The sequence below is a fragment of the Oncorhynchus gorbuscha genome, linkage group LG18 (assembly GCF_021184085.1).
Source record: "Oncorhynchus gorbuscha isolate QuinsamMale2020 ecotype Even-year linkage group LG18, OgorEven_v1.0, whole genome shotgun sequence".
NCBI classification, from domain to species: domain Eukaryota; kingdom Metazoa; phylum Chordata; class Actinopteri; order Salmoniformes; family Salmonidae; genus Oncorhynchus; species Oncorhynchus gorbuscha.
In genome coordinates this window covers 34,311,766-34,325,110 of record NC_060190.1, presented here as the reverse complement: position 1 = coordinate 34,325,110, position 13,345 = coordinate 34,311,766, and the positions used below count along the sequence as shown (strand labels likewise).

General features: G+C 41.1%; 1 protein-coding gene across 1 annotated transcript in view; it reads right to left on the bottom strand.

Annotated features, from left to right (window-relative positions):
* LOC124003855 (protein disulfide isomerase Creld1) overlaps positions 1–13,345 on the bottom strand; it is a 32,442-nt gene that overhangs the window by 7,202 nt on the left and 11,895 nt on the right. The window contains exons 2-3 of the mRNA XM_046312465.1: positions 929–1,147; positions 623–706 (exon numbers count right to left, since the gene is read on the bottom strand). Coding sequence (XP_046168421.1) covers positions 623–706; positions 929–1,097 — 253 coding nt within the window. The 5' untranslated portion in view covers positions 1,098–1,147. The remainder of the gene's footprint in view (positions 1–622; positions 707–928; positions 1,148–13,345) is intronic.

The following is a 13,345-nucleotide window of genomic DNA, read 5'->3' as shown; positions in this document are numbered from 1 at the left end:
TACAACAGGTGTAGACCTTACAGTGAAATGCTTACTTACGAGCCCCTAACCAACAATGCAGTTTAAAAAATAATACAGATAAGAATAAGAGACAAGAGATAAAAATAACAATTGCGGTTATTTGAGGTAGTATGTGCATGTAGGTAGAGTTACTAAAGTGATTATGCACAGATGACAACAGAGAGTAGCAGTGGTGTAAAAGAGGGGGTGAGGGGGAGGAGGGGCACTGCACATTGTCTGGGTAGCCATTTGACTAGATGTTCAGGAGTCTTATGGCTTGGGGGTAGAAGCTGTTTAGAAGCCTCTCGGACTTAGACTTGGCGCTTCGGTACCGCTTGCCGTGCGGTAGCAGAGAGAACAGTCTATGACTAGGGTGGCTGGAGTGTTTGACCATTTTTATGGCCTTCCTCTGACACCGCCTGGTATAGAGGTCCTGGATGGCAGTAAGCTTGGCCCAGTGATTTACTAGCCCTTCGCACTACCCTCTGTAGTGCCTTGCGGTCGGAGGCCGACCAACTGCTCGGCCTCTGACCGACAGCCAATCAACTTCTGATTGGCTGATGAAGAGGAAGAAGTGAGCTCTGGTAGCAGCACTGACCTCTGCCCTGGTAGCAGCACTGACCTTTGCACTGATAGTTGCCTTCTGTGTTGAAGCAGTAGGTGTTGGGGGGACACTGGCCCAGCTCTGTGCCACACTCATCTATGTCTGGAACACACCAGAAACAGATATTAATAGAAACACAACAGAACAGGTTTTGTATAAAGTACAGAACAGTAATATTGTACATTGAAGCATTTTACATTATAAACACAAACACCAACATTTAGAAAGATATTAGATGTTTTATACATCTCTTCATTTATCTGAGACACACACACACACATAATATATATCTCTCTCTCTACACACACACACAGTCCCGCTTACCTACACATGTGTTGTCATGGAGGGTCCAGCCTGTTCTGCACTCCAGACACAGGTCATTCTGAGGCCCTGAGCATTCCTTACAGGAGTCCATACAGCCTCGGACCAGAACTACCTGGGACAGCACTGAGTACAGCCCTGCAGCAAGGAGGTGCCAGCCAGTCCTCATCATATCAAGCAGCCACTGAGACAGTATGAGAGAGTGGATTGGACCACCGAGTTCTATAGGAACCAGGGGACACAGACAGGATAGTATACAGTTCTGTGTTAGGTTGAACACTTACTTTAATCATTTAGATAATTAAAGGGCCAGTCTGCAATTGATACATACATTTTTTGGACATTTAAATGAATTATGCATAGGTCTACCCATTGATTGTTGTAGAATAGGTAATTGCACCTTTTGGAGCCTTTTGAGTAGTGTAACTTGGTTTTATTTCACCTATTTGTAATATGATATCCATAAATCCCCTTGTGACAGGGGGCATGGAAGCTTGTTGTCTGCAACAAGAAGGGGGAATTGAATGCAAGTTTCACCCCAAAAATGTAATTGTTAACAAAATTCTAGCCTGTCTATCTATAGGTAACAGGGTTGACCTGCTCCAATACAAAACACTAGAAAAAGGCCAAAAAGAGTAGAACCTGCTCACCAGCTTTTACACTATAGTTTCATTATTAGATGTTCGTTGTTTCTTTAGAACATTTTTTTTAATGAGAGTTCAGTACGTCCAACAGGGTTGACCTTAAAATGAGGAACAGGTTTTCTTTTTTACCTTAAAATGAATCCCTAATCAACTGAAATAAATACAAATTCTCAGAAAATACTTTGTATAAGCAACAAAATAACTATGGGTTAACAATTGTGGTGAAAATGTGGATAAATCTTGTAGTTAAGCGAGTTAAAATTTTCCTAGAAGTCACAGAAGATCCACAAAAGGGACATGTCAAAATAAGAATTTTTGCACTTCTAGCAAGTCTTCATTCATTTCAAAAATGTATTTATTGAATTTTCCATGTGGTCTATATTAGTGACCCGCTTCAGGAAACTAGGCGTTATGTCGCAAGTCATGACTTCACAGGAGAGCTGTGCATTTTTTGGCAGAAATGTCTTCTCGAAAATGTGAACTTTCATGTGCCTTAATATCAAACCTGTATGCCAACTGTAAATACAGATACAATTGTTAGATTATGAGCCTAGTTGGTTTAGCCACAGAAAAAGTGAGCAACCTTCCCGCTAGCCATGATTGGCTGAGATAATGAGTGGGCTGGACATGCCGAGAAATTAGTTTGGATTGGTCTGCCATATAGCACGCATCTGTCTATTGGAGCTTGTCAGTATGGCTAGATAATCGTGTTAAACCCAGCTTTTTTTCAAATGCATCGCATCGTAAAACTGCATAAACCTAATGTCAAGTGAAAGTGTACTGTTAGCAAGCTAACGTTATGTGTATGCTCTCCACTTTCTGGAGGAGTGAGTTTCGAAATCAGTGGAATTCGAGTATGATAGCTAAAGAGATGGACAAAACACCAGTTTGGATTATGTCATCAAACTAAGGGCAACTATGGATGGCATCAGACAGGAGATGTGTCCAACCGTGATGTATACTGGTAAGATAGTCTAGATAGCTACATTTTCAGAAATTGCACGTTTCTCTTTTTGACAGCAAGTGGTTTCATTTCAAGGGGTACTGTAGGTAGCTAACGCTAGCTGGCTGGGTCGCTAGCTAACATTATGCATGATCTTATTCTTTGTATCTCAGACACATTTGCTTGACTAGTTATAGGCATAAAATCTGGTTGGTTAGCTACCTGCAAATTCATGCAGGGTTGTAACGTCATGAGTTTTGATTATGGTCCATTGTTTAGCTAGCTACATGTCTTAACAAAAGACTCCACTCTAATTTTGACAAAGTATTTTCATTTCAAGTTAGTGTACTGTTAGCTAACTAGCTAATGTTAGCTGGCTGGCTGGATTCATTGTTTACCTCGCTAGTTATCTAGCTATATTTCTCAACAAAAGACTCTCGTCTTAGTGTGCCAGAGCGCAGAATAACTGATACCATTTTTTAAGATCAGTGCCCGTTGAATTTGTCCGGTGTCAGTAAATGTCGGCAACAAAGCGTCATTAAATTGTTGCCAGCAGCAAAGTTAGTCACCAACGCTCTGTATAACATGAAAACTGCCTAACCAACTCTGCTAGGGGGAGTAAAATGGTCAGAATGGGGTGTTCTCTCATTATGTGTCTGGAAGTAGCTAGCCAATGTTAGCCAGTTAGCTTGGGTGCTTGTCTGTCGTTGTGAGGTCAGAGCTTTCGTAACAACCCTACTTATTGGCCAGAGCTTCCAGTGTGCGCTCTGAATTTATGAACGGACAATCTGACAGCATAGTTAATGTCACCAACGCCCTGGAAAACATAACAGCTTAACTAGCTCTGCTAGAATGAGTAATGTTCAATGAGTTGTTCTCTCTCTCTTAGATGTCTGGAAGTAGCTGGCAAGTTAGTACAGAATGTTTGGATCAACCCTTAAAGAGATAGGTGGGGCTAAGGCTTAAGAGGGTGTGAACACTGCTGAATGGGTGTAGACAAAGAAGGGCTCTCCAATGGTAGTACCAAAACATTGAAAGGCGATTTTATCAAAAGTGAGTTTACAAGTTGATCAACTTTCAAAGCAGAATTACTTTCCCATTGGTTCCTCAAATGCAGTGTATGAAATACAATTTTGTAGCTCTGTCTCTACTTGTTTTATTTTTTATTTTTTTACCCCTTTTTCATGGTATCCAATTGTTGTAGTAGCTACTATCTTGTCTCATCGCTACAACTCCCGTACAGGCTCGGGGGAGACGAAGGTTGAAAGTCATGCGTCCTCCAATACACAACCCAACCAAGCCGCACTGCGCATCCAACCCGGAAGCCAGCCGCACCAATGCGCCAGAGGAAACACCGTGCACCTTGGCTAGCGCACAGCCCACCACAGGAGTCGCTGGTGCGCGATGAGACAAGGACACCCCTACCGACCAAGCCCTCCCTAACCCGGGCGACGCTAGGCCAATTGTGCGTCGCCCCACAGACCTCCCGGTCGCAGCCAGTTTACGACAGAGCCTGGGCGTGAACCCAGGGACTCTGATGGCACAGCTGGCGCTGCAGTACAGCGCCCTTAACCACTGCGCCACCCGGGAGGCCCTAGTCTCTACTTTTATGTAAAAACATAAATTCAAATGTTGCTGCATAAGACAGAATCCAGGTGGTGAGTTACATTGTTAAAGGGCACTTCATTTAATTTAGTTCCTTCACAATTTTATTTTAGATGACTGTTCAACCATCAAGATTAGATTGTCAGGTCCAACAGAAGATCTCTTTGTTTCTTGGGACCTAGAACTACCATCTTTGTTTGTCCGAGTTTAAAAGTAACATTTTGCCGCCATCCACTTCCTTATGTCTGAAACACAGGCTTCCGGGGTAGGCAATTTTGGGGCTTCACCATGTTTCATCGAAATGAACAGCTGTGTGTTATTCGCATAGCAGTGAAAGTTGACATTGTGTTTCCGAATGACGTGTCTTTGGCTATGCCGGATTAAGTGATATGACATGCTATTCTATAAAATCCTTTCTCCGTAATTAATATTACCTGATTGAGCTAATTATGTAAATGTAATTAACTAGAGGCACCACCAAATAATATTTATAGAGCTGTTATCTTCCGAATAAACTCTTAAAGACCTAGTAATATTTTACATCGATAGCAGTCAATATTAATCGTCACCTTAATTCAGTCTCATCTGAAAGTTGTTGGTTCTTGGTTATCTTATAAAGTTCTTGGTTATCTTCACAAACCCTGGCTAACCTATCACAGAATATTACATATACACAGAATGAATCATACCTTGATTACAAATTGCGGGAAGACTGAGAAACAAAGGGAGAAGCTGTGCTATCGTAAATACAGTATCTTATGCATTCTAAATTATAAATATTTACTCTGAGCTGCGCTTCGGTAGGTTGGTGGTAGATGGAAGGCTGTGTTACCCAACCGAGTCCTTTGTCCTTTGAAGAATGTCTCTGGTAGTAAATTGAATACGTTGTAGTAACGTTGTTGTGTGGTAGACGGGATACTCTGTCTGTTCTTTCCAAGCCCACGTTTGCAGCTGCTGTTGCTAACTCAACGGCTAGGAGGTATCACTTGTTAGGAATTTCATGTATAATGACTAAACAATATCTACATTTTAAATAGAACTTTAACTAATGAACCTTATCATCTGTTTTATTATATCTGATTAATAATATTAATTCATAAGGAAGGGATTGTGGAACATGAAACAGGGGGTAATTAAATAAAATAAATACCATTCCAGCCAGGTTGGAGAAGACTGGAATTGTGGGTTTTTAAGTAAGCAAAAAGGGTCGTTAACCTATGGTTGAACCGACTCAACTTAGCTCTGGGATGTTTAGATAAGGCAGAGAGTGTTTTCCTGGGTTTTCCATTATCTGAAACTGTCTTCTAAATAGTGATGGATGAAGGTGAAGATTCCAGAAGTTAATAGATAATTGTGTGTCTGGACTGAGCGAGCTAGTGGTTTGGAATGAACTTTTCAACTTGTTGGGTCCTGGTTGATAGTAGGAAAAACGTTTTATAACCTATGATGTCACATTTTGCATATAAACTGTTGTTCGTGGTTACATGACAGCGCGCTCCGAGAATAAATACTATTATCTAATTTTTATAAGACTGGTCTCTGTCTATTTTATGCAAATAGGAATCTTACAAATTCTTTTAAATAGACTGAGTGATTTAATTCATGTATAATTAATAGGAATTATGAAATTCCAGTGACACACTTCTGTAGTGAATAAGAGTTCAAAGTTCATACTCTTCGCAACCAAATCTCACGCTGAGGTTGGCTTAGTTCTATAGTTGACATGTTAATCCTTTTAACGCAGAGTCTGCAGACCTCACATACTTGGAACAGGAGGTTACATTTTCGTCAAGGCTTTATATAGTGGAGCGAGAAGGGTGTGTTTGAAAAGTTTTATAACCATGTCTCTTCACAGGGGCGGGCCACTGATTGAGCAGAGCCCTAACCTTATGAAAACCAAAATATCTCACTTGGAAGCTAACATTGCATTTAATCTCTTCACCAATAATTTTATATTCAAACATTTAAATTGAACAACAATTCCATGTGAATCCGATAACTACAATGTGCAGACTTTCCACAGTAGAGTTTGTCATTCTATTATCGATGAGAATGTCTCAGATGACAACCGAACTGACATCATATTCATTAAGTACCACTGCATATGTTCAATTGGTCGGATTACCAGAATATAGTTCATTTCCCCCCACCTTCTGATGTTCCCAGAAACTCTATGTTAACCAAGGGATTTTCAAATGTCACATCAGTAGGGTAGAGAGAGGAAAAAGGCAGGAAGAGGTATTTATGACTGTCATAAACCTACCCCCAGGCCAACGTCATGACAGACGTCACCAAGAGGTAGAATATATAGTGAAAAAAATATTGGTCCAAAAACAGAACCTTCAGGGGCGTCGAAACTTACAATTGATTTGTCAGAGGACAAACCATCTACAGAGACAAACTGATATATTTTCAACAGATAAGATCTAAACAAGGCAAGAACTTGTCCATGTAGACCAATTAGGGTTTACAATCTCTCCGAAATAATGTGGTGATCGATGGTGTAAATAGCAGCACTAAGGTCTATGAGCACGAGCAAAGATGCAGACCACTGGTCTGACGCCATTAAAAGGTCATTTACCACCTTCACAAGTGCAGTCTCAGTCCTCTGATAGGGTCTAATACCAGACTGAAGTGTCACGCATACATTATTTGTCTTCAGGAAGGCTGTGAGTTGCTGCGTAACAGCTTTTTCCAAAATTTTGAGAGGAATGGGAGATTAAATATAGGCCGAAAGATTTGTACATTTGGTTTGACTTTTTCAAGGGAGGCTTTGTTACTGCCACTATTAGTGAGTTTGGTACACATCCGGTGGATAGGGAGCCATTTATTACAGGAAGTAGCTCTTTCAGTGGTTTAGTTGTTATAGGGTTCAGAATGCAGCTTGAAAGTTTAGAGGCCATAACTGTTTTCATGAATGTGTTTAGAGATACAGAATTTTAAAAACTTTAGTGCCTCCATTGATCCTAGGTTCTGGCAGTTCTGTACACTCAGGACACCTGAGTTTTGGAAAATATGCAGATTCAAAGAGGAGTCCATAATTTGCTTTCTAATGATCATGATCTTTTCATCGAAGAAGTTCATAAATTCATCACTGCTGAAGTGAAAGGCATCCTCTCTTGGGGAATCCTGCTTTTGATTTAGTTTTGCGACAGTATAATAAAAAAAAATATTGTTCTTATTCTCCTCAATTAGTTTGGAAAAATCGGATGATCGAGCAGCAGTGAGGGCTCTTCAATATCTCATTGTACTGTCTTTCCAAGCTAGACGGAAGTATCCAGTTTGGTGGAGCGCGATTTCCATTCCAATTTTCTGGAAGAATGCTTCAGGGCCCTGTATTTTCTGTAGACCAGGGATCAAATTTCTTGTGACAAATTATTTATGTTTTTAGGGATGCAACTGCATCTAGGGTATTACATAAGGTTAAATTTAGATCCTCAGTTAGGTGATTAACCGATTTTTCTACTCTGACGTCCTTGGGTAGGTGGAGGGAGTCTGTAAGGGCTTCTAGGAATCTTTTGGTTGTCTGAGAATTTATAGCACAGCTTTTGTTGATCCTTGGTTGGGGTCTGAGCAGACTATTTGTTGTGATTGCAAACGTAATAAGAGTGGGGTCCGATAGTCCAGGATTATGAGGAAAAACATTTAGATCCACAATATGTATTCCATGGGACAATACTAGATCCAGGTTTTGACTGTGGCAATAAGTAGGTCCAGAGACATGTTGGACAAAACCTACCGAGTCGATGATGGCTCCGAAAGCCTTTTGGAGTGGCTCTGGACTTTTCCATGTGGATCTTAAAGTCACCAAAATGTTTTATTTTATCTGCCATGACAACAGGGTCTGACAGGAATTCAGGGAACTCCGTGAGGAACACTGTATATGGCCCAGAAGGCCTCTAAACAGTAACTATAAAAAGTGATTGAGTAGGCTGCATATATTTCATGACTAGAAGCTAAAAATAGAAAAACGCAGTCATCTTTTTGGGGGGATAAATGGCAAATATACTGTCTTAAATGTTAGCAACACCTCCGCATTTACGGGATACGCAGGGGATATGGTCACTAGTGTAACCAGGAGGCCTCATTTAACCTCTCTAGGGTATGTGGGATGCTAGCGTCCCATTTGGCCAACATCCAGTGAGGTTGCAGAGTGCCAAATTCAATTACAGAAATGCTCATTATAAAAATTCAGAAAACAAAACATATTTTACATAGGTTTAAAGATGAACTTCTCGTTAAACCAACCACAGTGTCATATTTATAAAATGCTTTTCGGCAAAAGCATACCTAGCCCAGAACATAGCCCAGTTGACAAGTTATTACAAACAGTAACCAGCCAAGCAGAAGCATTACAAAACTCAGAAATAGAGATAAAATGAATCATTTACCTTTGATTATCTTCATATGGTGGCAATCAGAAGACATTCATTTACTCAATAAATGTTCCTTTTGTTCGATGAAATCTCTTTATATCCAAAAACCTCCGTTTTGTTAGCGCATTTTCTTCAGTAATCCACAGGCTCAAACTCAGTCAAAACAATCAGACAAAAAATCCAAATTGTATCCGTAAAGTTCATAGAAACATGTCAAACGATGTTTATATTCAATCCTCAGGTTGTTTTTTTAGCCTAAATGATCTATAATATTTCAGCCTGACAATAATGTCGTCAATATAAAAGGTAAACAAGAAATGCACATGCGCCTGAAAAAACTCTGCGTCACGTTAAGGTCCACTTGTTCAGACTGGTCTTACTCCCCCATTTATAAGAATACAAGCCTGAAACGATTTCTAATGACTGTAGTCTAGTGGAAGGCATAGGACATCTATGGACATCTAGTGGAAGGCATAGGAACTGCAAATGGAGTCCTAAGTTAATGGATACTGTAATGGCATTGAATAGAAACCTACAAAACAAAACAAAAAACCTTCCTGAAACGATTTTTCTCAGATTTTCGCCTGCTAAATCAGTTCTGTTATACTCACAGACATTATTTTAACATTTTTGGAAACTTTTGTGTGTTTTCTATCCAAATCTACCAGTTATATGCATATCATATCTAGCAGGCCGTTTGATTTGGGCATGCTTTTCATCTAAAATTCCGAATGCTGCTCCCTACCCTAGAGAGGTTAACACAGTAAATTCATCAGACTTGAGCCATGTCTCAGTCAGGCCAATCACATCAAGATTATGATCAGTGATTAGTTCATTGACTTTAACTGCCTTGGAATTGAGGGATCTAACATGAATTAGTCCTATTTTGAGATGTGAGAGATCACAATCACTTTCAATAATGACAGGAATGGAGGAGGTCTTTATTCCAGTGAGATTGCTAAGGATAACACCGCCATGTTTAGTTTTGCTCAACCTAGATTGAGGCACAGAAACGGTTTCAATGGGGATAGGTGAGCTGACTAAACTGACTGTGCTAGTGGCAGACACCACTTACCTGGAGTTTGAGCCAAGGCAGTGGCTCGGTTGGTTGTTGTCCTTGATGATCTTTATGGCCTTCCTTTGACATCGGGTGGTGTATGTGTCCTGGAGGGCAGGTAGTTTGCCCCCGGTGATGCGTTGTGCAGACCTCACTACCCTCTGGGGAGCCTTACGGTTGTGGGTGGAGCAGTTGCCGTACCAGGCGGTGATACAGCCCAACAGGATGCTCTCGATTGTGCATCTGTAGAAGTTTGAGTGCTTTTGGTGACAAGCCGAATTTCTTCAGCTGTGCCTTCTTCACAACGCTGTCTGTGTGGGTGGACCAATTCAATTTGTCTGTGATGTGTACGCAGAGGAACTTAAAACGTACTACCCTCTCCACTACTGTCCCATCGATGTGGATAGGGGGGTGCTCCCTCTGCTGTTTCCTGAAGTCCTCCTTAGTTTTGTTGACGTTGAGTGTGAGGTTATTTTCCTGACACCACATTCCGAGGGCCCTCACCTCCTCCCTGTAGGCCGTCTTGTCGTCGTTGGTAATCAAGCCTACCACTGTAGTCCACAAACTTGATGATTGGGTTGGAGACGTGAATGGCCACGCAGTCGTGGGTGAACAGGGAGTAAAGGAGAGGGCTCAGAACGCACCCTTGTGGGGCCCCAGTGTTGAGGATCAGTGGGGTGGAGATGTTGTTACCTTCCCTCACCACCTGGGGGCGGCCCGTCAGGAAGTCCAGTACCCAGTTGCACAGGGTGGGGTCAAGACCCAGGGTCTCAAGCTTGTTGACGAGTTTGGAGGGTACTGTGGTGTTAAATGCTGAGCTGTAGTCGATGAACAGCATTCTCACATAGAGGTATTCCTCTTGCCCAAATGGGTTAGGGCAGTATGCAGTGTGGTTGAGATTGCATCGTCTGTGGACCTATTTGGGCGGTAAGCAAATTGGAGTGGGTCTAGGGTGTCAGGTAGGGTGGAGGGGATATGGTCCTTGACTAGTCTCTCAAAGCACTTCATGATGACGGAAGTGAGTGCTACGGGCCAGTTGTCGTTTAGCTCAGTTACCATAGCTTTCTTGGGAACAGGGACAATGGTGGCCCTCTTGAAGCATGTGGGAACAGCAGACTGGGATAAGGGTTGATTTAATATGTCCGTAAAAACACCAGCCAGCTGGTCTGCGCATACTCTGAGGATGCGGCTGGGGATGCCGTCTGGGCCTGCAGGCTTGCGAGGGTTAACACGTTTAAATGTTTTAGTCACGTCGGCTGCAGTGAAGGAGAGTCTGCATGTTTTGGTTGCGGGCCATGTCAGTGGCACTGTATTGTCCTCAAAGCAGGCAAAAAAGTTATTTAGTCTGCCTGGGAGCAAGACATCCTGGTCTGTGACGGGGCTGGTTTTCTTTTTGTAATCCTAACATCGTTGGTGCCGACATGGATAACAATATCCCCATACTCTCTACAATCGCCAGTTTTAGCCTTCTTCAGATTAGCCTTAACGTCGGTAGCCCTGCCCCCTGGTAAAAGGTGTGTGATCTTTTTAAAAGTCTAATATTGCGGGCAATGGAGTTGCCAATGACTAGGGTTTTCCATTTGTCAGAGCTAATGGTGGGAGGCTTCGGCGGTTGAAAGTTTATGTTGGCTGAGCATGCCGACAGCATTTCTTTCAAGAAGCCTTGAGAAAATTGTCCGGCTGCGGGGACTGTGCGGGGGGGATTTAAAGTAATATCTGTACTTTTTCAGATAACAAGCTGTTTCATCCTTTCCTACACTTAAATAACCCTTAGCTAATGATTGCATTTGAAGCTGGGCTTTCAACACGGCTATCCTCACCAAAAGGCGATAGTTCTCCTGTATATTATGAGTACATGGACTGCAATTAGATGGCGTAGTATTAATGTTACTACTTAGCTTTTTCGGCTGGTGTAGAACCATGTCCAGATAAAACATCCGGTGTGAAATAGTTGAATTAAAAACGTTGAGCAAGGGAAAAACTAAGTGTACTTAAATGTGTTAAATGCAGATTTAAATTAAATCTGAAAAGTTTGGCAGGTAGCCAAGTAGCATCAAACAGCACAGCAGCACGGAGACAAGTCCGGAACTTGTGACACAATTTCTACTTAAAATATCAAAAGGAAACAAAAAGGCACTCATTTCATGGAACGACTCCTAAGTTTAATGCGTCATGAGTTCAAGACTCTATTCAATCTTAATCACTGAAGCATTAGAGATTGTGCTATAGAAACGTAAAGTTGATTTCTGATTGAGCCTCTGCTGCAGAGGATAAGTTAATTCGTTACCAGCCGCAGAAATTGCAGCCCAAATTAATGCTTCACAGATTTCAAGTTACAGACACATCTCAACATCAATGGTTCAGAGGAGACTGTGTGAATCAGGCCTTCATGGTCGAATTGCTGCAAAGAGACCACTAAGAAAGGACACCAATAAGAAGAAGAGACTTGCTTGCGCCAAGAAACACGAGCAACGGACATTAGACCGGTGGACATTGTCCTTTCGTCTGGAGTCCAAATTGGAGATTTCAGGTTCCAACCGATGTGTCTTTGTGAGACGCGGTGTGGGTGAATGGATGATCTCCGCATGTGTGGTTCCCACCGTAAAGCATGGAGGAGGAGGTGTTATGGTGAGGGGTGCTTTGCTGGTGACACTGTCTGTGATTTATTTAGAATTCAAGGCACACTTAACCAGAATGGCAACCAGAGCGTTATGCAGCAATATGTCATCCCAGCTGGTTTGGGCTTAGTGGGACTATCATTTGTTTTTCAACAGGACAATGACCCAAAACAGTGCGCAAAGCTGTTATCAAGGCAAATGGTGGCTACTTTGAAGAATCTCAAATATAAAATATATTTTGATTTGTTTAACACTTTTTTAAAACACTTTTGGTTAATACATGATTCCATGTGTTATTTCATAGTTGTGATGTCTTCACTATTATTCTACAATGTAGAATAAAAAATATAAAAAAATAAAATAAAAACCCTTGAATGAGTAGGTTTTTCTAAAACTTTGGACCGTTAGTGTGTGTCTATGAATTTCAAATCAAAATCAAATCAAATTGTATTTGTCACATGCGAAACGCGTGTATAATATAAATATAAGTGTTGAGTAAAAAATAGACGAAGAGAAGTAACAAATAATTAAACATCAGCAGTAGAATAACAATAGCGAGGCTATATACAGGGGTACCGGTACCGAGTCAATGTGAGGGGCACCTGTTAGTCGAGGTAATGGAGGTAATATGTACATGTAGGTTAAAAACTCTTACGACTCCCCATCCCTGATCCGGGATCGTGACTACAGCTCAAGCTCATTACCATAACGCACAATGCGCAAAAATATTCCTAAAAATATTTAACCTCCACACATTAACAAGTCCAATAGCTCAATTGAAAGATAAACATCTTGTTAATCTACCTAGCAAGTCAGATTTCTAAAATGTTTTACGTCGAAAACATAGCACATATTTATATTAGATAACCACCGAAACAAAAGGCAAGTGGCAGCCATTTTGTCCCAGAAAAAAATAAAATTTAAAAGTAGGATTAAAAAATAAATAATTCACTAACCTTTTGAAAATCTTCATCAGATGACAGTAATATTACATGTTACACAGTACATTTAATTTTTTTCCAATAATATGCCATTTATATCCATAAATCTCGGTTTACAATGACGACATTTCAAAAAATGCTTCTCAAATGTCCGGAGAAATGATGATAGCTCCGACAGATAACGTCAGATAACAAGCAATAAACATGACTAAATAATCATGTTCTACACATATTTA